Source organism: Leptidea sinapis, chromosome Z (assembly GCF_905404315.1).
Source record: "Leptidea sinapis chromosome Z, ilLepSina1.1, whole genome shotgun sequence".
NCBI classification, from domain to species: domain Eukaryota; kingdom Metazoa; phylum Arthropoda; class Insecta; order Lepidoptera; family Pieridae; genus Leptidea; species Leptidea sinapis.
The window spans coordinates 32,778,321-32,803,778 of record NC_066312.1 but is presented as its reverse complement, the minus strand read 5'-3'; the positions used below and the strand labels follow the sequence as shown (position 1 = coordinate 32,803,778).

Genomic DNA, 25,458 nt, shown 5'->3' with positions numbered 1-25,458 from the left:
ATTGTATTAAGTAGGCGGGGTACTAAGTATGCTGTAGTTCTCTCACCGTATACATTTCTGGCTTTCACCGTTTTATAAAATTTATTTGTTTGATTGCGTGTAATGGTTTCATGATTATATTTTTGTATAATGTTCTCATTGAACATTTGTTCTTTTAATATATTGTAGTAAAATTTAGATTGTACTGGTAGCACCTTACAGTATTTGAATAAATTGAACTCATCATTTTGGTTAGTTTCTTTTATGTTTTTTGAAACAATTTGTTTTAAAATTCTGTTTTGCAACTTTTCGATCTCATTTAAATACGTTTTGTAAGTTCTACCGTACGAACTAATACCATAACTTACTATTGTATCGGCCAATGTGTTATAAAGCAACAGTAAAATTTTATAAGGTAGTTTACTTTTAATTATTTTAATGTTTGCGAGGAAAGCTCTAAGCTTATCACAAACTGAATTTATTTGAGGGTGCCAGTTAAATTTATGGTCTATAATTAATCCAAGATATGTGTGCGTTTTAACCGAGTCAATTGTAGGACAGCTGCATTCTATGCAGCAGTTGTCTAAATTCAAATACTTATTACCTACCTACCTAGTCCCCCCATTTGATATACTCGTTAAACCAAGTAAGTATTTCAAATATTAATTCGCACACGTTTTGCGAAATATCATAAGAACTGAATCTCTTACACTTGCAGGCCATAAATATCTTTCGTCATAGCCATCACGAAAACATAACTTTTGTTCACATAAAACACTAAACTACAACTACGTATGACGTAATAAAACGTATTGTTTATAAATCCATACAAGGTCGAAGTTATAACCCTCGTAGGTTGGACATTTGTAATATAAACTTGATAGACGGAGTACCTGCTAAATGATCACGTCATAAATAGAGCACGGCAATACTTCAAGCCGGCCCACATTCTAGCGCTCTACAAAGCACAGGTCCGGCCTATGCCGACTCTGTCTAGCTGTCATCTCTGGTCTGGCGCACCCCAGTATCAGCTCGATGCATTTGACCGCGTGCAACGCAGAGCAACTCGAATTGTCAGGGACCCAGTGCTCTCTGAACGGCTGGAACACTTGGCGTTGCGTAGAGACATCGCTTCATTGTATGTCTTCTACCGCATTTATCACGGGGAGTGTTCCGAAGAGCTGTTTCATCTTATTCCTGCCGCCGAATTCCACCTTCACACGACTCGCCACAAGTTAGGATATCATCTGGATGTGTAGCGGTCCTCCACAATGTGGTTTTGAAAAAGCTTTCTTTCAGGTACTACGAAGCTGTGGAATGAACTTCCTTGTGCGGTGTTTCCGGGACGATATGACATGGATACCTTCAAAAAAAAGCGCGTACACCTTGCCTCAAAGGCCGGCAACACTTCTGTGATTCCACTGGTGTTGCGAGGGAAAGTGAGCGGCGGTGATCACTTAACACCAGCTGACCCGTACGCTCGTTTGTCCTCCTTTTTCCAAAAAAAAACATTTGTTCTCAGAGATAATTGGAGTGAAACATCCTATTATCAAACAGAAAAATCATCAAAAGTGTAAGAAATTTTTATTTTTCCGTAACGATTTTGCGATTCTTCTGGTGTAATTGGTGTTCATAATCAATGGTGTTCTATTAAAAAAAGCACGTAAACTCTCCAGAGTAGCAAGGAACGTATCTGGAGTAGGTATTTTCTAGAAATCTCTGAAATAACTTTAATGCATATGTTCTCTCTAAAATCTTTTATAGTCTTCAGCCGGACCTTCTCCCTTCAATAATGGATGTTAGTAAATCGAATCAATGTTCGGAAGTTTGCTGAAAACCAAACTTTCGTGTGTTACCTGTGTAGCTTAGCTTGCAATAATCCCAATCAAATATTTTTGTCACAATACTTATAACTATCTTACGTAGTAAAAATATTTTTAAAAACTTGAAAATATATTGCGTATTGTTTTAAATAAAAATCATACAAAAAGTATCGAGGTGTGTTATTATTTTTAACAATTACTATTGTCTATATATATGATTAAAAAATAGGCCGGGAGTTTCTCATTAGTCCTGCCCCCCATGTTAAAGCCCCTTTACGAACAGATGTATTTTATGACGATTAAAAAGTATCGCAAGTAGTAAATAAATATATTTCTGTCCTATTTTAATTAGTTTATTTAAGAAGCGTACCCTTCGCATGATGTTAAGTGATCACCGCCTGAAAGGTGTGCGTGCTTTTATCTTTCTTGGTAGGTATTCATGTCATATCTTCTTGGAAACACCGTACAAGATGCCTATCTCATTTCAGAGATCAGTTTTATGTGGCAGAAAGCGTCATAGAAACCGCATTGCGGAGAAACTCAATATGATGGTAAAAATGACATCCAACTGTTTCATATGTCAAACGTTAGTGATCTTCGGGGGTAGAAATCAGATAATACTGCTCTTCAAAATGGTCCCTGTCACTAATGCGGTGGAAGGATATCTTAACGCAACGTTAAGTAGTTGAACCGTTCCGAAAGTAGATTGTCTCCGATAATTCTAGAAGCTCTGCGTTGCAAGTGGTCATATTGTGTAAAGCAAGAGTTGTCCACACGGACTTTTCAAAATTATTGTGTCCTTAAAATTCACATCATCCCGATGCATGCTCCCTTTAGTAAGGAGCATGAGTCTTCTTCTAAGAGTATGACAGAGTATTTCATCCTTTCCGCATCTATATCTGTATCTTTACAGAATCTAGTCCTGGTGGACTCACTAAATGCTATTCTATTTAGATGTTTGTAGCAGCCAGAAAATGTGGTTGTACTTAGTTGACCTACCTTGTCTCTATTGAAAGAGAACAATTACTATTCACACTTCCTTATGTCAAAGGCCTCTTTTTAGGAGTGAAGAATAAACGAGAATACGCTCTTCTCATGTTTTTTTGCATCACCGACATTGAGGAGGAAAGAAAAATGAACAGCGAAATCCCAGGATCGTAATATTTATGGTTTGTTTGTACGAGGAAGAAACTTTCCTGAAGACCACAGTGTAGAGAAATACCAAATGTTTGCCTTGGTTTTTGGCATAGTTATATATAGTTGTTTATTATTGCTATTGGAGCTATTGGGGGTCTTTCGGTACCTTTTCTTACTTCCTATTTACCTTTGACTTATGTCATAAAATTTGTATTTTAGGGCCTCTTAGGCCATTTGACGTTCCAGTTATATTTTTAATTTTTTCAAGCTTGTATTAGGTTCACACCTTAATTATGTAAAAACATTTTATTTCATTTGTAGCTTAATGATTGGCCCTTCTGTTTTAATGTAACTCCGTCGCGAATTAATATTTAAAATACCTACTAACCAAACGTGCGGAAAAGTAACATAAGAATCAAGTAGCCAGAAAAATTAAATGTACAAATGTGAAAAGTAAAATGCAGTATGTTTAATATTGTTGCAAATACATAATTTAATAAACGTACGGCAAATATTTCAATTTGACTGAATATTTGATAAAAGTGAAAGTTATTTCCTAAGCCAGGGAGGATGCTAATTCGTAATTGGACACCCGTATTTTCGTCAATGTGTATTTTAGAAGTTAATTAAAACTTTCATATTGAATTTTCAATATTTAATTTTGCCTCTGATGTTTATGTTTAATTCAGATATTTTAATCATTTAAGCTGCTGTATTAATGATTATTTTTATGGAAGAAGGGCAATCGAGCGTACGGACACCTGATGATAAATGATCTCCGCCGCCCTTATGCTCCTGTAACACTAGAGAGCACAGGAGCGTTGCCGGTCTTTTGAAGAAGCTGCACGCGATTTCATTAGACTTTCTCATGTAGCGTTTTGAAAACTAGCCAAGAAAGCATTCCCCAGTTTAATTGTTCATGGCAGAAAGTTCCGTAAAAAATTCCACACTTATAGTTGCTGAGGTTAATATCCATCTTTTTGGCGTGTCATGCGAAAGTTGGATTTGGCAGCAGAAAACAAGCAGATCTGCGTTGAACAAAATATGGATCGAGCTGATATTACACCGAGGGTACACTAGACCAGAAATTAGAGCAATACGCCAAGTGTGGCTGAACCTGTACTTTGAAGTGCGCTAAAATGTTTGGCCAGCTAGAAGTATTGCCGTGTTTTACCAACTTCATATAATTCAACTTTAACCCTATGCCGCGGCCGACTATAATGCAACATGTAATAGATTGACGAAAAAAAAATTGAAGCAATGTAATAAAAATTTCACTTTAAAACTATTTCTCAATTTAACCTGACCTAACCTACATATAAATCTTAGATTATGACATATAAACCTGTTTACAAAATGTATACAACTAACGTATACGACTTTGATAAATTTGCTGAATTCGCTCCTAAGATAGACTACCTAGACGACTTTTTACAATTTTTTCCTTGAAAGAATATTTATACATAAAACCAGTTGTTATGTAAAGATAAATCTGATGTGTTATAATTTAGCGACATGTTACGACAAAATGCCAAAGAACCAACCTCCATGGAGTATTTTTTAACTATACAAAAATTTAAATCGATTCATGAACTATCTGAGATATGCAGTAACAAACATTCGCAACATAACTATTTATATCAACCCTTATTAACTATAATGAATAATAAAATGTAAAATGAAAAAAAAAAAACATGTTAAAACATTGCTTTATAAAAAGTTACAATAATAGAAACGAAGATTGATGAATATAAAAGAATTATATGCGAAAAAAAGATCGCGGAGCAGCGTGAAATGACGTGCGATCCCTCCATTACCGGCATAATGAAATAGAACGGTATTCATCAAAAACGTAGCAAAAAGCACCTGAAGCTTTATAAACAAGGGAGAGAATTAGCCGTGATTCGTGCGATATTATGCCACCTAATACATTCCGCCGGCCTTCCACGTGATAATATAAACTCGCTCATAAAAGAATTCGCGCGAAAAACATTAGCAAAATTGTTGCTCAAAGGCGGGCCATTTTTATGTGAATGGGCGTATACTTTTTGGAGATTTTTTCGCTAAATTTGTGCATAACAAATGAATGTGCCTTTAGAAAGCCTTTTATTCTTTAGCGTTTTTGTTGTTTGATTGTAAATAATAAGTTTAAAGATGGGTCCGGCGCTAATGGCCTAGAACCTAGCATTATTAGATGAGGTAAGAAATTTTCTTTAGAATAGCTTTTCATGTCTGCATTAATTAATCAAAGTAATGAAAACTAATTTTTTCATCCGAGGCAATTATAGATTCTTAGACATTTGTTTGCAAGCTTTTTTAATGATAAGAATTTCCCGAATGAGCGAAAGTTTTAGCTGATAACGAATATGTACTGGCTATAATACGGTACTTCTCTAGGTCGCATATAACTCAAAAATTAATCAGCACTGAGATTTTAAGTGAAATTAAAATAGCCTACAAATAACTGGTAGGTGGAGTTGGTACCCAGCAAGCGGCCATATTGATTAAGTTAATGATATTATGACGCGTCATAATAACTTAACGACGTCAAATATGCGTTTGCGCATGGGGGGGGGGGGGCGCTTTGGGAGTTTTGATATAACTTCAAATTCAATCTTCTTGGACGATATTTTTTGAAGTGAATACCTCTTTAGTGGCGCTGCGTACTTTTCTTTGGATGGGTATAAAATGTTAAACTCGCGTCAGGATACATGGCCTGATCCAAAATTCGTAAGACGGTCGTTGGAATTATGGATGAAAGATTTATACTTCTAACTTATTGTAATTATATTATCATTAAAATGAGCGCAAAAAAAGATTGCTGGGAGAGTTTCTTGCACCCCTTCTTCTCTCTCAGAGCGCTTTCCTTTTATTATAGTTCAGCTATTTCTACTTATCGAAAATGTGGTCATTGGACCTGTGGTTGAATCATTGTGAATGCGAAGCCGAACCATCGCGAGGTCGAGGGATAGATTCTCAGCCGTGAAATATTTTAATTATTTGGTTTTAGGCTTTTGTCATTAGCGAAGACTCTCCCTTAGGCGATATTTATATTTGTATTTCTTTGTTACTAATTGTTATTTTGTTTAAATTAAATTTTTTATTTTATTATTTTGTTTCTTTCTTCAGCTACCATGAACTTATTGCTAGTAATGAAGATGGTGAAAGAGTCGATGAATATATAGATGAAGGTTGATTTTTCTAAGAGATAATCTTTTTAATTGAAAATAATTGTAATAGTTATGAAGTGTTATAACTTTTATCTACTACAAATTATCGTTTTTGTGTACGATAGCGCAATAAATGCTATCACTTTTTTACTGATATATAAAGCAATATGTGCAAAATGATTTCCAAAATATTCAAAAATGCACAACGTTAATGTTCAAGTTTTCACTTCTGCCGGCACTCCCGGAGTGCAGCCCGTATTTTCTGTTAAACAAGAGGAAAAAAAAGGAACGTGCGCGTCAGTTGATGTATAGTGATAACTGCAACACCCCAGAGAGAGATACTGTAACAAGGAGTTCTTATCCCCATATAAGAACTCATTGTTCTTTGGTTGGCCGTCAAGCTAAAGAATGGTTTTATTTTTAATTTGAATATTGACGCGAATGAGAAAATAATCGAATAAGACAGTTTAGAAGGTAGTGTTTAAATTCTCTTTGCAGGTTAGAGAATGAAGTAAAGAAAGACCGGTTGGCCTTCGGCCCAATATAAAATATAATATATTAAGTTGTAAATGTATTAAGTTATAAAATGAATATAATGCATTTGAGAGTATTAGATTGTTTGATAATGCAACGATCCCGCGTGTAAGAGAGGACTCACGCGCTTCAATACTCATGTCTAATCGTCCCAGAAATTACCATATGAATAATTACGCTGCAAGTATATAATAAGCTTGTATATAATAAAACACATCAATACAAATAATTAAACACATCAAAACTCAAATATTTTTAATTAAAATAGGATTTAAAATCACTTAATTAATGAATAAAGCCTCAATCAACTACCACCCATCGAAATAGTACGCCACAGACCTGAGTAGAACTTTTAATGAAAAAATAAATAAAAGTTAAATGTTCTTTTAATGATTCTGTAGGGCCTAGGTTATACTGCGACTAACCCTCTTCTGCAGCACAAAGATGGAATACCATCTTATATATTGTAACATTATTGTAATATTAATGAATAGTGGTTGCACTGCCCTTAACTATATACCGTAGGAAATAATACTATGATAAAAAAAACTACATTAAAAAAACTGACTTCGAAAACTGAAAAGTATCAAATAACTTAATATTCAATTTAATACACCTTTACCTTTAATATTAATAAAATGCTATTTTTTTATATGTGCTACCTATTGATAGGTTTTAAGTCGGTTTTTTTAAAGTAGTTTTTTTATTTTTTACTTTTTAGTGAAAACTATGGGGCCAAACTATGTAAATTTTTATGAGACCAAATGGCATCTATTTCGCATCGAACAAAAGAAAAATTACGTAAATCGGATCATAAATCTCAGAGTAATCGGTGTACATACATAAAAAAAATACCGATCGAATTGATGACCTCCTCCTTTTTGAAGTCGGTTAAAAACATCTAAAGTAAACTAGCCGCGCCTTTCCTATGTCGGGTGTTTAATTTCAGAACTAATTAATTAAAGATAAAAGGGCATTCGTGTGGTTCTATGAAACCACGATGTAAGTGAAACCTTTTTTCACAAAATAACATTTTAATATCAGCATAGAAAAAAAACTAAATTCTATATTAAGATTTACATATTACTCTGGTACTAGTTTGATACTCCGCGAGCAATGCGAAAGTTTTTCTTTGATAATTTTGTAGTTCTTTTTTAATACTTCAAATGACTATATTATACACAGCATAAAAATATTATGTTTTCCCTGAATGGGTCAACCCATTTTCATTTTCAGTAGGCGACTTATGAGGGGCTTGAAGAATTCGACCCATTACTCTACGACTTAAGTAGTTAATTAACCCTTCTGAAGGAAATTGTACATAGTTCGGTATAGTATGGTATGTAATACATAATACAATAATAAGTTATGCTTTCGAGACTAATTAAAAAGGACATTATTGTTCTCGTGAAGAGTACGGAATGGGGTAAAGTGAACAGTTGGTTATATGATTAGCTTAAGCTCTAGTAGACTCAACTTATCATGTTAATCACTCAGACATAATATTTACGTTACCAACTAATACCCCTACTAGGCTTGTGCCTACTACTGCAGTACAGCAAGGACTCTATGTATCTGAAAACTGAGTCTCGAAATGTCCAACAATTTTCAACTTAGATTAGAAAGAATTTAAAGTCAAAGCTTATCTTTGAAAAAGCTGGAGGTCTTCAACACAACGAGAGAATTATATTTCTTGGCATCCCACATTTTATCATTCTATAAAGATGAGCCTAGATAGCTATGTCAATTATTTTTAGTCTCGTGCACCCCAGTACAAGCTCGAATCTGTTGTTGTTGTTGATCCAGTGCTCTGTTGTTTCGCAGAGACGTCGCATCATTAAATGTCTTCTACCGCATTTAATGGAGAATCGAATCGAAGAGCTTTTTAATCTGCATTACACTATTACTACCATTCCTGGTGATTCCAGTTAAGTACGACCAGTATATCAAAGAAATCCGCGATTATCCAAATATAAGGCTAGAAACGCTCCTGTGATTCCTCTGTTTCAAGAGAATCTGAGTGAAGGTGGTCACTTGTCATAAGTTGACCTAGTTTTTCCTCCTTTTAGATAAAAATAATACAAGTTTATAATTCTTATATTCCTTTTCCAGCTTCGTGAAACTTCAGACGTGATAGTCCTAAATAATAAGCCGACATTCATAAATGCTGCGTAAAAAAATTTTGACTTTGTTATTCTTTATTTTCAGATATTGCATGAATTAAACTATAACATTAAAAATAAGGACAGTCATTTAGGTATTTTAATTAGGTACCCTGTTGCTAAATCTTGAATCAGCAATTCGTTGTACAAAAAAAATCACATTTTGAATATCGCACAACGTATAAATGCATAAATAACTAAATCTTGTGAAAGCATCCCAAATTAGAGATTTTCAAAGATAAAAGGAGAATAATATCAGATGTATCCTTACTATACAACATCTGTCACGGTACCAGAGTCTGCAAGTGTTTTAGTATTATTAGTTCCTCCACGGTGTGGTTTTCATAGAACTTACTTCCACGTATAACCAAGCTGTGGAATGAACTCTCTTGTGCTGTGTTTCAAGGACGATACCATATGGGTCATTCAAAAAAAGCGCGTATACCTTTATGGCGGTGATAAATTTAAATTCAGGTGAACTCTGCGCTCGTTTGCGCGACCTCATCCATAAAAAAGTGTCCTTATACTTCCTGAGAAAAAAAACTATGATGTTATTGGTTAAATAATATAAATGCGATGGAATGACGCTGGTGGCTTGGGCACGGGGAAGGGCGCTGGTGTGGGACGCTACTTGCGTCGACACTCTGGCTCCTTCTCATGTCGTCAGTAGATTAGTAGATTAGCACCAGTATTCTTGGTACGCTTCCACGTAATGATAGTTTTAATTTTATGTAGTCGTAGTATTGTCAATATAGTTATAAGATTTGTTTTGATTAAATATATAAATGCGACATCAATACAATATATTTCTTTGTCTAACACTCCAAATCGAGCAACAAGTTCAGCCCCACAATACTGAAAACTCTGTACATTAGCTTTCATATAAATGTAATATGCGAATGCAATCAATAGCTAAATGCGACTAGGCCAATATTGACTTAGCATAATTGTTCACATGTGCGACAGATGAGTATAGAACAAATTGTTTGTGGCAAAAGTTTTCTCGGTCGGTAAAGTCGGTTATCAACTAACTGATATCAAAGATGTGAATAAGTAGCACTTAATATATTAAACAAAGTTATAACTAAGAACGTGCTAAAGTACAAACTTAAGTTTCTTGGCGATATTCAGATTCTTGAAAAGATAAAGTCTAAGCCAATTACGAACAAAAAGTTGCAGTTTTGAAATAAAATATACTACTAGTTTTATTACTGTTGCGCTCGAGAAGGAGACATTTTAAGATAGTCTCAGCTTCTACTCTCAGCCTTTCAAAGACTTGGCTGTATGGGATTTGATCAATGCTTCTAGAACAAATTTTGATAATAATATGTCTAATATTTTACTTTATTTTATGCGTTCCCTATGCACTATGGTTATACTTCAATTCGAATTTATGGCCCTCAGTTATTGATAACCTTATTAAATACTTGCGTGCCAAATACCGTATCTCGTTCAAGTAATCTTCGTAAGACAATTTCCATAATAAAGTAGGATTTTCAATCACACGAGTAAGAATTTTGAAGTGACACATCTAAAAAGATCCGCCTACTCAAGGCGAAAACACAACAAGGCGCCTAGCGCTCAACTAAATGGAAATTTTAGTACGTGAACGAATGTATTAACATTCATGCGTTTGGTGAGTTATATTTTTTTTATGGAATAGGAGGACAAACGAGCGTACGAGCGTCACCTGTTGTTAAGTGATCACCGCCGCCCACAATCTCTTGCAACACCATGGGATTCACAGGAGCGTTGCCAGCCTTTAAGGAAGGTGTACGCGCTTTTTTTGAAGGTACCCTTGTCGTATCGTCCCGAAAACACCGATTATTCATTATTTTATTTTATATTATTTAATAATTATTTTGTACGTACGTACGTACATACGCTGAAAATGCAGTCTTTCTTTTGAAGCTCAGATTTTCATATTACTAATATTTTATTTTTACATTGTATTTTCTTTGTAATTATCTAGTAATTTTATTTTTTGATAAAGCTCTTGTATGCAAGAACTTTTAAATGGTTTTGTGATATATATTAACAGATGATATATCTGTAAGTAAAAAAAATAAAATAGCATTGTAATATACGAGCAAATTACCTAAAGTTTGCTTATTTATATAAAATGTTTTAATTTGTACGTCTATACTCAGTATATGTGCGATTAATTAAACTGAAGCTATGCTGGAGAAAAAGAATGGCCGTGCAATTAGAGCTTCCAGTAACACGAATTTAACATTCACACAATACAGTATTTCAAGTTGTGTGGGCAAACAAAAACGAGATTGCGGACGAGACGAGCATTGCGCAGACTATGGTAATTTATGAAAATCTCTGCGCTGTTCTGCTTAAAAATATTTACAGTGAACAAAGTTGAATCTGTTCTTGTGGGAAATTAATGTAACATGTATTATTGTTGGAGAACAATGCTACGTTTAGGGATGTTATATTTGCAATTTCCTATTGTTTGAAATTTCTTATTTACAAAGAGAAGTCAGTAATGTTTTCGAATGACAGTTTCATAATACATCTATCATAAAAGTGTTCAGAAACTTTAAGTCTAATTATAAGATATTATTCTACTTTCAATTTATATAACTAATCCAAATGATATGAGTTCATTATGTGTTAATTCCGTTAAGATGTCTTTAACCACATCTTTAAACAATTCGACAATGGAAGCATCCTCAAAAAAATTGCGTATTTTTCTACAATCTAACTAATCTAATCAATTAATCCAATTTGAGTTCCAATTATTGTTATTTTTGGAATTGGTGTCCTCTCGCCGCGGCTTCACCCTCCTCTATTACCACGTTGCGCGTGCGACACAAGCGCATCACACCTATACAACCTTCCTACAACTATGTACAAACCTACCGTGTCAGACACCGACTCCAAAAATTAATATAGTTTTAACTAGAATTAGATCAATTAATTAGATTTATTAGATTGTATAAAAATAAGCAATTACTTTTTTATTTTTAGTGCATATTATATTATCTATTATCTTGAAATAGATTTTTTTGAAGTTGGTTGATTTTTGGTAAATTTTATTTTTTTATTTTTAGTGTGTCTGAAGTACACTTATTAATAATTTGTTTAAACATGTGTAGACCTACTAAATTTTGCAATGCAGCAGTGAACGTAAGCGCATTGCATTTTGATTACAGACAGTTAAAAAATCTGCCATAGAACGCACGGATTGATCATCATATTCGAGATCTTTAAAGTATATTCTTTCCAATAAAAAATGAATCATCGAAATTGGTTGGCGCGATATTGAGTTATTCCTCCATTTACAGTTACTTATAGCAAATATAAAACTTTTATGGTTTTCTCATGGATGCTATTGTTCTGGACCAAATTACAATGTGAAACATGGGAAACACAAGTAGATAGATATCTATCGGTTCACCAGTCGCAAGTTCTGAGGTAACAAACATAAAAAAATACTGACTTGTTCGTAGTTTATGCTTATGAAAAATTCTATCTATTATTTATTTTGTTTGTTAACGTCCTAGATGGCTCTATTTACAAGGTGTGGTATCATTTACAATGTATTATTTAGTACAAAACTAGCATTTAAAAAAAATCGAATTTCCCGATTCTTTTCTTTGCACAAATTTTCTGGGATTATGTTGTAAAAGTATAGATTTAGTTCAAGAAAACATTACGTGCTTAAAACTGAGCCGAGTAGTAGGCGTACCAAGTTTATTTTTGCTTCCGGTGTTATAATTATGGAAATCACAATTTATTGAAAGTTATTTTATGTACACACATTGCAATATTAAGAATGTTAGCGACACATTCGCAGTGTTAAGAGGCCGAATTAAGACGGTCTCGCAGAAAATTTGGTTTTGCATACGATACGTCCTTCCAGCCGAATCATAATATGGTAAGTGCCCAGTGCCCTGATCTTGTTGAAGAGGAAAATCTTGGAAAATTAAAAAGTAGACTGTAATTTTTTTTTTTGTAAAGTGCAATTTACAAAGGTTAATTGCGTTAACACGACACCAGTCCGTTCGTATCTAAGTGACAATCGCGCGGCTCCCTGCAACGCGAACGTGTCGTATGCAAAACCGGTCTGTCCGCGCGACTGTCCTAATTTGGCCGATTAACACAGTGACTGTGTCGCTAACATAATCCTGGCGTTGAAGTATCTTCAGCAAGACCAGGGCACTGGGCGCCTTCCAAGAATTTTTTGAGCGGAAACAGTCTGGATGTAAATTATTCTTTTAATCGTGCCTTAGTTTATTCATTGAGCGCATTGCCTCGAGAATAACTATAGATGCACATTATCACCGACTGCATTGCTTCGTAACAATATATCACCGGATATATCCAAAGTACCATTACTCCCTACATTTCTCACAACATTACTCCCTCTTTTTCAAAGAGAAAGTATTCTTGAGTACACAATAAGAACTGAATAGAAAATATTATGGTATACCTTGCCTATCCATACTGTCAAACTATACAGCCAACCAATATATACTTTTATTACTTAGATACGAAACAAATAAACATGTTTTCTTCAAAATATGGGTCAGACATTGTCATTCGGTGTCTGTCTGTAACTGCTCGTAAAAACCACTTGGTTACATGAGAAAAGCATTGCTCACTCTGATAATATCTTGGGATGTTTATTGAATGAAACAGTATGCAGATATTATGAACCCTATTCTTATTTGTAAAGAGGGCACGCTTTTGTAACGCAGTACATTTAAATGATTTACATTTTGCTCTAATGAAGTTCATTACTCGACGCTGTTTTGGTTTTGTATATGCAAAATGTTAATTAGTATGCTTAATTAGATTCTGCGTGTATTTGATAACTATATTATTGTGCTGTTTACATTGTATGTCAATATATATGAACGAGTTTACGTATAATATCTTAAAGCAATAAGTAATTAGACCATTATACAAGCGAAATTTGTTTTCTAATAATGTGGCTCTTTTATGCTCAGATTTTCTCAGTATTTTTACTTTCTTTGCTAGGATTCTCCACGTCATAATTAGCGTTAATTACTTTTATTTCGAGATCAGTAAGGAACTCTTCATCTACACCATATTAAAACTATTTATGTTAATTAATTAAATTTCTCTGTTGATAAGTAATATATTCATCTATAATCAAGTTAATAAGGTATTAAACAGCGATAATAAAATAATCTTCTATATTTATTCAATGATAATCTAGTGGTAGTTGAATTAACTTAAAAGAAGTAATCGTTCAAGAAAGTACCAGGGCTACACTTTTTTTTCTGTTAATGTGAGGCAATTCTACTTGTGTATTTTAGTTTAAGTACCTTTTAATGAAATAGAGAGAGAAACGAGTGTACAGATCAAAAGATCGTAAACGTACTCTCTTCTAAAACTAAAAGATTAACAGATGGATTACCGGACTTTTTGGTTAGACTCATGTCATGTCATCCTGGAATAAAACACAAGGGAATCCGTTCTATAGTTTCGCTGCTCGTGGAAAACAGTTTTTCAAAAACTGTACTGGGGCGTAATACCACGCATCCAGGTACCAACGCCAAGCCAAATTCATTTGTTTTAAATGGTAGTCTTTGGCGTGGCTGAAATTCGACGACTAGAAAATTTTCCCTGGGAAAAAAGTTCTTGACGGAAGAACTGGCAATGTAAAGACGACCACTTCTTAAGAAACTTAGTATTCACCTAAGTAAATTAAGAACAATAAGTGTAAAAACAATAAAAGGCAAATATTGAACAAACAAAACATGCAATACAGTAAATAACCTGACTAAACACACTTAATATAACCCTAACCAAAAAATCTCAAACATTCTTTCCAGCCACATTAGTAAGTCTAAGTAAGTCCCATCGTGGCAGACATCGCACACAAAACATTCTCCAAATGGAATAAGGCGGTGTGTGAGCTCCGAAACCCGACATCTTGTTTGTCTTAAGCCTCTAATACTGTTTGCTTTGCCCCAATCTTACGTATCAGCGAACGAATGAGAATACTTTTATTGATACGAGAGTGGAATATTGGAAATTTGACTGTTGAGCTATAAAAAATGATACGTTCTAAAAACATCTAATTTTATTTTATTCAAATTCGGAAAACGTTTATTCTGTTTGAAATTTCGAACACTTTTCTTTACCCTTTAACCTTTCCGCATCGGCCGTGCCCGCGGGCACTGGTAATTCAAAAAACAATGAGGGCGGCTGTGCCGCGGGGCACTCTTTTACCTCATCCAGTTTTCACCCTTATTAGGTGTACAAGATGGTTTATTTGCCTACGCAGTTATGAACGAGTGAATTCCCAAACACATTTCGATCCGTTACGATTCAAGGCCACCAATATTCGACGTCATAGCTTTACGGACAAAGCACTTATGTGTCCACTTGTTCCCGGCCGGCGCAGCGAGCGGTCGTTATCAAGACTTTACACGAAGATCGTTCTTTGTGGAGATTTAAGCTTAATTTTATAATTAACATATACTATTCATTACTAAAACATAAAAGGAAATAAATAAAACAAGTAATTAACAATAATAACAATATTTATTTTAAAATATACCTATTTTTACACTTTTTTTCGAATGAAAAGTCTTTGTGAAATAAAAAAGAAAGACAATATGAATAATTTATACATGGTCTTATAGCTTGTTTCAATAGCTTTCAGTGACAGTCACTCAAATCACCCTAGTTATAAGCATTTTATAACTACACGTAAAATAATACACACGGGGAAAATGCCGCGAAAATGCCGGAAGCTTGCCGATCTATAGTGTACAGCGAGATCCGGAGCGCGCTGATGCGGAAAGGTTAATACGAAGAACGCATTAATTTTTTATACCATATGACGTTGCTAGGCCTGTCACATAGTATGGATCTGGACGTGGTTGTCCATTGTTGAGAGCATGTAACACAACAGTATCACTACACAGCCATAATAGATTACATAATAAAAACGTGGTGTGCACGGCATGTGCGTGCGATACAACCGCCACGCTTGATAGTTCATCCCTGACTGACTGCTTAGCGCTCGCCCGGCGCCCACCTTCAGCCGCACTTGCACCGCACGCCGTTTACACCCGAGCTAAGACGAATACCGAATCATCTTTGTACTTGTTTTTTCTTGCTTTCGTACTTGACGTTCTTGATTACGATATATAAATAAGAGAGAGCAAACGGACAAGAGGCTCACGTGGTGGGGAGTGGTGAGACAACCACCCATGGACATTAGCACCACCCAACACCAGGGGTCAAGAAATGCGTTCCCGGCCTTTAAGGGACGCTCTAATCTTGAAGGTCCATTTGTCTTATCAGAAAAAACTGCAGCTGGTAATTGATTCCACAACGTAGCTGTGTGAGGCTAGAAGTTCCACTCAAAACAACCAGTTATGGAATGTGAAACTTCATGATGATGAAGGAGGAATTTGGCATTTTGACGTAATGTCTGGTGGTGAAATTCGGCTGCTGATATCAATCCGAAGAACTTTTTCCCTTTTTCTCTCTTTTTCGAACTATAACTAAACTAAATTATCCTTGTTATATTATGATATAATATTAAGATTGTTATTTATTATTATTATTTTATAAGGTAAACATTTTCTGCAACACATACACCAAGTCACTACACACACCTACACATAACCATCACCCACACTAACACCAATTGTCTGCTTTAAAACATACTTTGGTATTTGTCTGGTTTGTATTTCCCAACACGGAAAAAGGTTTTCTCTCAATAACTTTCTTTATCTAAATAAGATTTCTATATTTAATTAGTTTTTATTATAATATATAAACTTTTTGTATATTCAACATCATAACCATGTGCTTTGGGGGCCCGGTGACTTGCAGCACAGGTATTCGTTACCTATTTCAAGCACCGGTCTCTCACAATTCAAACAGTGTTTAAATATAGATTTTAACAAATAGTGTGTGTGATAAAAAATAAATATATTTTGAATTTAAATTTGTTACAGCTCGTACCATGTGCCACACAATCACCCAGATGGATGTACCGCGGTGGGCAGATCCCAGAATAGATGCACAACTGAAGTGTCAATACACTCGCCAACCTGGTGATCCAGGGCTGCACTCTGTTAAGTGGTACAGGGGCAAGCATGAGATATTTAGATTCATGCCACAAGAGGTAAGAAGATAACTATTATTGATTACTAACCAACTTTAAAAAATGGAAGTAATTCATTTGAAAGGTTATTTTTTTTCAGATTTTTGTCACCAATACTATTCTGCCGGCAAAATTATTATCAATTAAACATTCCGCCATATATTAATATGATGATGATAAATTTCTAGGTAATCAACACTTGTAATGTAATTTAATCAATTTTAAGTTCTAACTTTCTATTAACTAAAATACCAAGTACCAAACACAAATTTAATTTATTGGAACTGTAAATAATCTTAACTTTATGCCTTAATTAATGGTTTGTATTTTAGGCCAAATAAATAAATCTTAGATTATTTATGTGTAAAGATAGACGTGACAGCAGTGAAAGCGTCGAAAATAATTGAGGTTGATTGTTAAACTCTATTTTGAACAATGCACGCACAATACAAAGTGAAATGCAAATCGCGAGTGTAAGACGTAGCTTGTCACGCACACTAAAGTAATAAACGTGGTCTGTTTTCATCGGCTGTCTAGCACCCGGCTCTATCATAATATATTTATTATGATAGAGCCGGGCAGACGATTCCGGTTAACATAAGTGGACCATTAACTCGACTATCACGTACATGGGACAGATCGACAAAAAATTATAAGTTAGGTAGAATGTGTTTCAGTTATAACTGCTAAATTTATTTTAAAAGCATATTCGATAAAAAAATACTAATAGAACCTGAAGAGTGCCAAGTGTGAGATTTCTTACCTAATCGATCGCGTAAAAGTTAACTACGATTTGTATGGCGTCGAAAAAGCACCATCTAGTGAAAGTAGAGGAAAACAACATACACAGATCTTACCAGTAATATTAACGGTGTACGAACCGGATACCGGATAATCTAGAGTCGGACTCGCCCACCGAGGGTTCATAAGGTTTATATTTTTATTATTCGTCATAAAATAATAACTATAATCCATAACTAACTAAAAACTTGCTTGTGTCAATGAAGCGCTTATTACGATATATACATGACAAGATTAACAATTCAAAATTTGCACTGCCCTGCCTTGCATAAAGGGTTAAAGTTCCTGTTTTTATTGGTAATATATTTATTTATTACATGTATAATTTTCAAAGTTTTTGAGATAGTATATATGTATACATAATAATAATAATGTTTACACACTCTTAGACAAATTATCTTGGCCCAAACTAGGCATATGGCATAAGGCCTTGTTGGTAAGGGTACAAGACAAGGATATATTTAATACAATATACTTAATTTAACATACATAAATACAAATTAACATCCATGACTCGGAAACAAACATTCATATTATTTTTTTTATTCTTGTAGTATAAGTATTACTTCCCAGATTAAATAGTTCTAGGTTAAAGAAAACTACCTTTTAAATTCTCGAAATATACGTTTTTGCGACAAAGGGTCGTATATTATTTACCTTAACATATAAGTTTCATTGTTTTACAGCTCATAGTACTGTAAATTTGAGTATTTTATTCTAATTTAAACTCAGTCCCTCCACGCGTACTCAAGATAATGGCTCTTGACAGACAGACGGACAGACAACAAAGTGATCCTATAAGGGTTTCGTTTTTCCCATAACGCTAAAAGTAAAGTACTTATTTTCCAATAACAATTAAAATAGAAATTATCAAAGTCTCGTCTAAATTTTAACTTCGAACATCCAAGCAATATCGCTATCAATAACTAGCTATTGTGTTTGAAAACTTTAGGGCTCCCAGCTAATATCATTATAAGATGAACCAGCCTTCCAATACCGAGCGGGGTCAAATGTATAAGTTTCTAATGAAGTTGGTTAAGCTTCACAAACTTAGTTCAAAACAAAAAGACGGCCACAGTTGGATTTTCAAAGAGAATTTTGAAGGCAAATGTTCCTGAAAATTTAATTTTCTTGTTACAAAGTTTTGTTTGGTCGTAAGTTTTTCGTCTTGATTACCGTGTTTCCTCAGTAGGTAGGTAATTTAAATTCCAAAAACCATTGGTGCCTAATCCCTATCTGGTTCAAGTCGTTCGCTCACTGTTTTCCATTCTCACTCTTTATTAAACAATTCCTTATTATTTTTTGAAGTAGGAAGAAACTCTACACATTCGCGATTGAATATAGGACCCTATAAATTTACCACACCAATTTTAGTTACAAATTTAATTTGCAAAATATACCACTGTAGCCAAGTTATCTCTCTTTTGGTTGTCATAAACAAAAATTAAAATATTTTATTACAATTTTTTACTTGGTGTTTTTATCTACCGCCCTATAAATGTGTCTACAGTCCAGCAAAGAAAATTATTCATAATCACTATAAGAAATGAAATAATTAGGAATACATTGCATCTTATCATAATCTATTGTGTATTTACAATGTTTTACTTTAATTATCTTTCCGATATTGGCCTGCCATATAGATTGTCAAACAACTGTTTGACTAAAGGATTTAACTTCATCTAAATTATTATAGAATTTATTATTAAATAACTATCGCTAATATTGTCTGGTTGATGTATTTATTTAAGAACGGCATTAACAATGCTGGAAGACTTGTGTTGAGTGAAATTTTATAATATTTTACAAACAACAATATACATTATGTATAAGCATTGCACAAATGCTGGTGTAAAAGCACCGTCGTATTTTTTAAATTTACATAATGTTTGAGTTGCGATCTTTATGTAAATTTAAAGACTTTGACTTGCTCAATGAGATTATTATTAATATTATGAGATTAAAGTCCCCTTGTTTGTAAAACAACATTGTTTCCCATGATAATTACGGAAAAATTATGGAACTCATTAGATACAAGTCTAAACAAATCACTATGTGGAACTAAGACTTACACATTAATCATTAAATTTGATTTCCTCTAAACTAATTTATTAAGCACAAAATTTACTCCCAAATGTTTAGTAAATGTTGACTTCGAGTCAAATATTTATGTAGAATGCAATAAATTCATAATTGAATGTTTCTCATATTATAATGGTTAAGTATTGGTTCTACTTTAGTTTATATTTCTACGTTTATTAATTATTGTAAGCAAACTTCTTTTTTTATCAATAACTGTAAAAAATTATGTTGCTTCTATGACACAATCTTTGAAACTGTTTAAGATTCGCGTTTTGGTAAATTTAAAAAAGATTGTTAAAGATCATTTTCATACTATGACATATCATAAATGGAGTGATCACCGCCAGACAATTAAATAAGTAAAGTTAATTGAAATGGAATGTTATTTAAAATAAGGCGCGATTTCTTCTCAGATCTGTGGCAAATAGTTACGAATGTAATGAACTTACAATAACTCATTTAAAAAATTTATTTGACATGCTTGCATAATATTTGCATTTAATATAAGACTCTTACAAAAAAGTTAACGAAGTACATGATGAGATAAAAGTTCTTCTTGAAAATATTAACATTTGAACAATTAGCTGGTAGAGTTACCTAAAAGATAAACAATTAAACAGTATTACAGTAGTACACGAAAATGTAGCTTCTGCCTAGATCAAATAGAAGATATATAATCAACCATATTGACTTTGAAATAAATGGGTATATCATTGCACATTTATATATACGGCCCACAGACTTTTTTCTATGCATGATAGGAAAAATCTCGAACACACTGATCAACGTGTTAAAACTTTTTATTCCTCTAGTGTTTTTCTGCAATGTTACCGCTAACAACCAGGTTAAATTTTCTTCCAAATCCACATAAAATTACACTTTCACTATTTGAAAAAGGGCTATGTAAATCTTTGTTATAGATTTATTCAGTCTTATGGATTCGAGAATCTTGGATTCATATTGCGTAAGATTTTAATGATATCCACGATCCGCTTCTGACACCTCAATATTCAGGTCAATTGCTGGGAATGACGTGACTAAGGCTTAATGGTATGAATTTCCGGAAATTGAGCTAACAATGAGGTTGACAATGTAAAGACGATTTTTTTTTTATAATAAGCGAGATGTTTAAAGGTATATTTATATAGTTATCAATAACAATTAGAGATACAATAACATTAAAACTAATCATTCGGTGAAAAGAACACGCAGTAAATATGAATATTAGCAATAATGTAATGCTCAAATAAATTATAAGTAAAAATATATAAATATAAAGTAAATTAAAAATAATTTCTGGATTCAATTGGACATTCTTCGAGCCTTTAACGGATACAGTTGATAAGCTATTTTACGCACGTTCGATGTAGAAGGAATAGGTGGGTGATTTTGGTAAAAAAACAAAATGCAGTAAAGTCTATCAGACGACGAGATGGTGGTAGGCTAACATTAATATTATCTAAAGACAAAGAATCTCGGCTAGACTTGCCATTTTCATGGCTGTTGGGATATATTTTGTCTGTAATTTGAAAAAAATTTGTTTACATATTTTGGTAGGGGGATTTTAGGGTTATGGAAGAGAGAGAATAAAGTGAGGAGTGTACTCATTCTTATACAACACCAAAGGAATGGTCGTTGGCCATTTAGGAAGTTATACGTGCTTTTTTATATCGTTTTTTGACTATGTCTTATCGTCCTGGAGGCACCTATTTATTTCATATTCTGGTTCGTCAACGTAGAAAATTTCATGGAAATTGTAGTGTAGAGTAAAGTTAAATATGCAGATAATAATGATGATATCCCAGATTGTGTCGTGCGATGGTGAAATTTGGTGGCAGGAATTAGGTAAAACAGCTCTGCAGAGAAATGAAAAACACGCAATGAAATGACGTCTCTACGCAACGGCAAGTGATCAAGCCGTTCACAGAGCACTGGATCACCAAATGGTTCGAGTTGATACTGGGGTACTGAAACAAACTAGAATTAATGTGAGCAATACTGTACAGTAGTGCTCTTATCTCTATTGTGTTATTGTGTATCCGGAGATGCACATTCTAGATCGCTAGAATTTGAGCCGGCCTGAAATATTGCCTTACTTTTGTATTGTATTTATAACTCTCGTCGAGGCCAATTTGGTTTTGCCTTCCAGATAACCGCGGAAATGTCAATCGCTCGAGATTTCCCGAGAGAGAGCTGCATGACCGTTTATATAACATCTCCAACTTACAGTAAAAGTTAAAAATAAAAATGTATTTATTTATTTATGGCGTAGTATTGTTATCTTAGTAAAAGTTATAATATGAATGACGGGGCAAGGAGGTTCACATGTTGAGGATCTTCGTGGTTGTCCATTGTTGTAAACGTTGAACACGACAGCAAGTACCTAACATATTATGCTACAAACACACGGCCTAATAATAAGCAACAAATGTTTAAATAGTCAATGCTATAGGTACTTGACTAAATGACTGATGGTAGTTATGTCATGATTTTAAAGAGAAAATTAAGTTCAAGGGCATTTGAAATTGATATTTAAAAATATAGCACTCAATTATAAAGATATACATTAACTCGAGAATACTTATTATCCAGAAAAATATATTAACTCGCTGTATTTGAACAATCATCCAAGTAAATTTGAGTCTAACGCATTTCACATAAAGTTCTAATTTTTATGTGGGAAATTTACATACTTTGAGTCTTTATTTGCAATTCCCTTTCCGTTGCAGGCGGCGCACTTTTCTAATTATTTTTTTATTTAAATAAGATTGCCATGTACAGGACTACACTTGCGACTTTGCTTTATATGACAGTTTTAATTCATTTCGCAGAGATTTAATTAATTGTAACGCAGGTGGCACAAAAGCGTAACAAAACTAATCATAACTTTTTTACAGAGAAAAGAAAATTAGTTTTACGTTGGAGTTAGAGCCTCTTTTATATAATATTGTATAAGCGGCCCACATTTTCATCTGCTATGACAAATTGTTACGTTTTTGTAGTGTGTCAAAATGTGCTCTTAAAGGTGAAATAATTTTCGTTGAACCTTAATAACCCTCTTCTGGATAAATGTTATTTATTTTTTATGGAAGAGTTAGACAAATGAGTTCAGGGGTCACCTGATGTTAAGTGATCACCACCGCCCACATTCTCATGCAAGATCAGTGGAATCATAGGAGCGTTGCCAGCCTATTAGAAACCAGTGGGAGGCTCCTTTGCACAGGAAGGCGGCTAGATTATGGGTATCACAACGGTGCCTATTTCTGCCGTGAAGCAGTAATGACTAAAGTTTTTAGGTCTGAAGGGCACCGTAGCTAGTGAAATTATTGGGCAAATGATACTTAACATCTTATGTCTCAAGGTGCCGAGCGCGATTGTAGTGCCGCTCAGAATTTTTGGGTTTTATCAAGAATCCTGAGAAGCACTGCATTGTAATGTGTTGGGCGTATCAATTACCATCTGCTGAACGTCCTGCTCATCTCGTCCTTTGTTTTCATAAAAAAAAGGTGAAACCCTATTTTTGAAGGGTACAAATTCCGTATCATCCTGGTAACGCCACACAAAGAAGATCATTCAACAGCTTGGTTGTACTTGGAAAACACTATATTGAAAACCGCACTGTAGAGGAATGCCACACGTCCAGATGGTAGGGATGATATCCGAATTAGTGCCATTCCGCACGAAGGTGGGATTTGGCGGCAGGAATCATGTCAAACATCTCTTCAGAACACTCCCCGTGAAAAATATGGTAGGAGCACAATGAAGCTTACTTCTCTACGGAATGCCAAGTGATCTAACCGTTCAAAGAGCAGTGGATCCCGACGTTTGGAGCAGATCTGCATTGCAAACGGTAAAATTTTTCGTATTGATGCTTGTTATTTTTCAGTAATTTCCCTCACTCCTGGGAATAAATATATATTTCAATTTTATCAAAATTTATGGTCGATGCGGGATTGACAAACCCGTGTCTCTGTCTCTTAATAGTTTGAGCCAGGATCTCATTTGTCTTGTGCAGTGGCGATAGCAGATGATTTATATAATAACTTGGCCAAATAAGTATGAATTAATTTGGCAACCCTCGACAACGGTCAGAATTTGCGCGTTTCGTTCGGGTATCTTAAAAACTTCCCGACAATTTTTTGTAATCTTGGGGAACTATGTTCCACGTTGCTGCACTCATTCTGTATAGCCTGTCTTATTATGTGCTTTGGATGATAATAATTGATCTATCAGATAATTACTAACTATATATGTAAAGAGAATACACTTCCCTTCGTTATAAGTCAGTGTCAATGACACTGACAAATAATGTCAATGTGACTTGATTTAATTACAGAGGTCCTACAATCAACTTTTAATAAGCGATGCGAATCCGATGCAGTTCAGTTTAGGTACTCAAACTGAATCACTAAAATTCGTACCATGAAGTGCCTTTTCTTGAATGGTGTTTGGATCGCTTATGAAGAATTAACGAAATAAAATTGCGTTTCGAAACCTAAAATGATATGATTTTAGCGGTTTTTTTGCGTAGAAAATACTTAGAATATATTTTAAAATTGCGCAATTGCGTCAAATTATAAACCATTATGCCCTTTTTATACTTATTAAATAATAGTAATATAAATAAATATACTTACTTCTTTGAATTACAAATTATATTAATATAAAATTATATTATATTATAAAAACAATGTTTGCTTATGTATTTTCGTAAAAACAACGAGTTATGAACGCACCTCAATTGATGTTTGATTTGACAGGACCACAGAGTACATTTTTTTTTAATTCGTTCTTGCGAACAGGCTATAGTCCGGGCCCTTACTGCCTCGTCTTTAGTATTTTCATTTTTGGTATTTATTTTCAGTATTATGTTTTACAAAAAAGTCCAATAAAGTATTCTCATGTCATCTTTAATCAATAAAATTTTTGTTTTCTATGTTTTCACTATTTTTCAAAAGTTATTAACTAAACGATTCACTTTCCTGTAAGGAAGTAGCAACTTTTTTTGAATCGGTCACTTTGACAAATAAGCTCGAAATAAGAGTTCATGGTAGGCTCGCAGGTAATTATATATATATATATATATATATATATATATATATATATATATATATTTATATATAATAATACACGCCTTTATTTATCTCGATGAGCTGTCAAAAGAATCAGTAATATATGTTATTTAATTTATGTGCGAATTTATTATAGCCTTATTGATAACATAATTTTATGCCTCAGTACACATCCAAATGTAAAGAAGGTCTCGGAAGCCGAATATTTTATATTTATAGAGAAATTTTTTTAAAATAAGAAATCTGGACTTTGTTACATCTAATGAATAAATGACTTCCATAAGAAAACATCGACGAGAAAATTCAGACTCCGACTCTCCTAATTTTCTCATTACTTAATAGCCGTTTTTCCTTTTAAGCGATCTTATTTTGTATTTGTTTGACCTTGCCATTTAACGTCTTATTTTCGCTTTTCATTTTAGAGTATTTATTCGGTAGGAGTATTATTTTAAAATTGTTGATTTATCTTGATATCAAGGCGTCTGAAGCGAATAAATGTACTTCCATTTTTAAGACGTTTTTTCGAAGGCTACTTAGAAAGGGTTCGTTGCCGTCTAAATGCCTCGTCTATCTCAGTAGATGCAA

General features: G+C 33.8%; 1 protein-coding gene across 1 annotated transcript in view; it reads left to right on the top strand.

The window, feature by feature from the left end:
• The window catches only part of LOC126978277 (uncharacterized), a 142,150-nt gene that overhangs the window by 45,438 nt on the left and 71,254 nt on the right, over nt 1-25,458 (top strand). Inside the window, exon 2 of the mRNA XM_050827013.1 lies at nt 16,770-16,939. Coding sequence (XP_050682970.1) covers nt 16,770-16,939 — 170 coding nt within the window. The remainder of the gene's footprint in view (nt 1-16,769; nt 16,940-25,458) is intronic.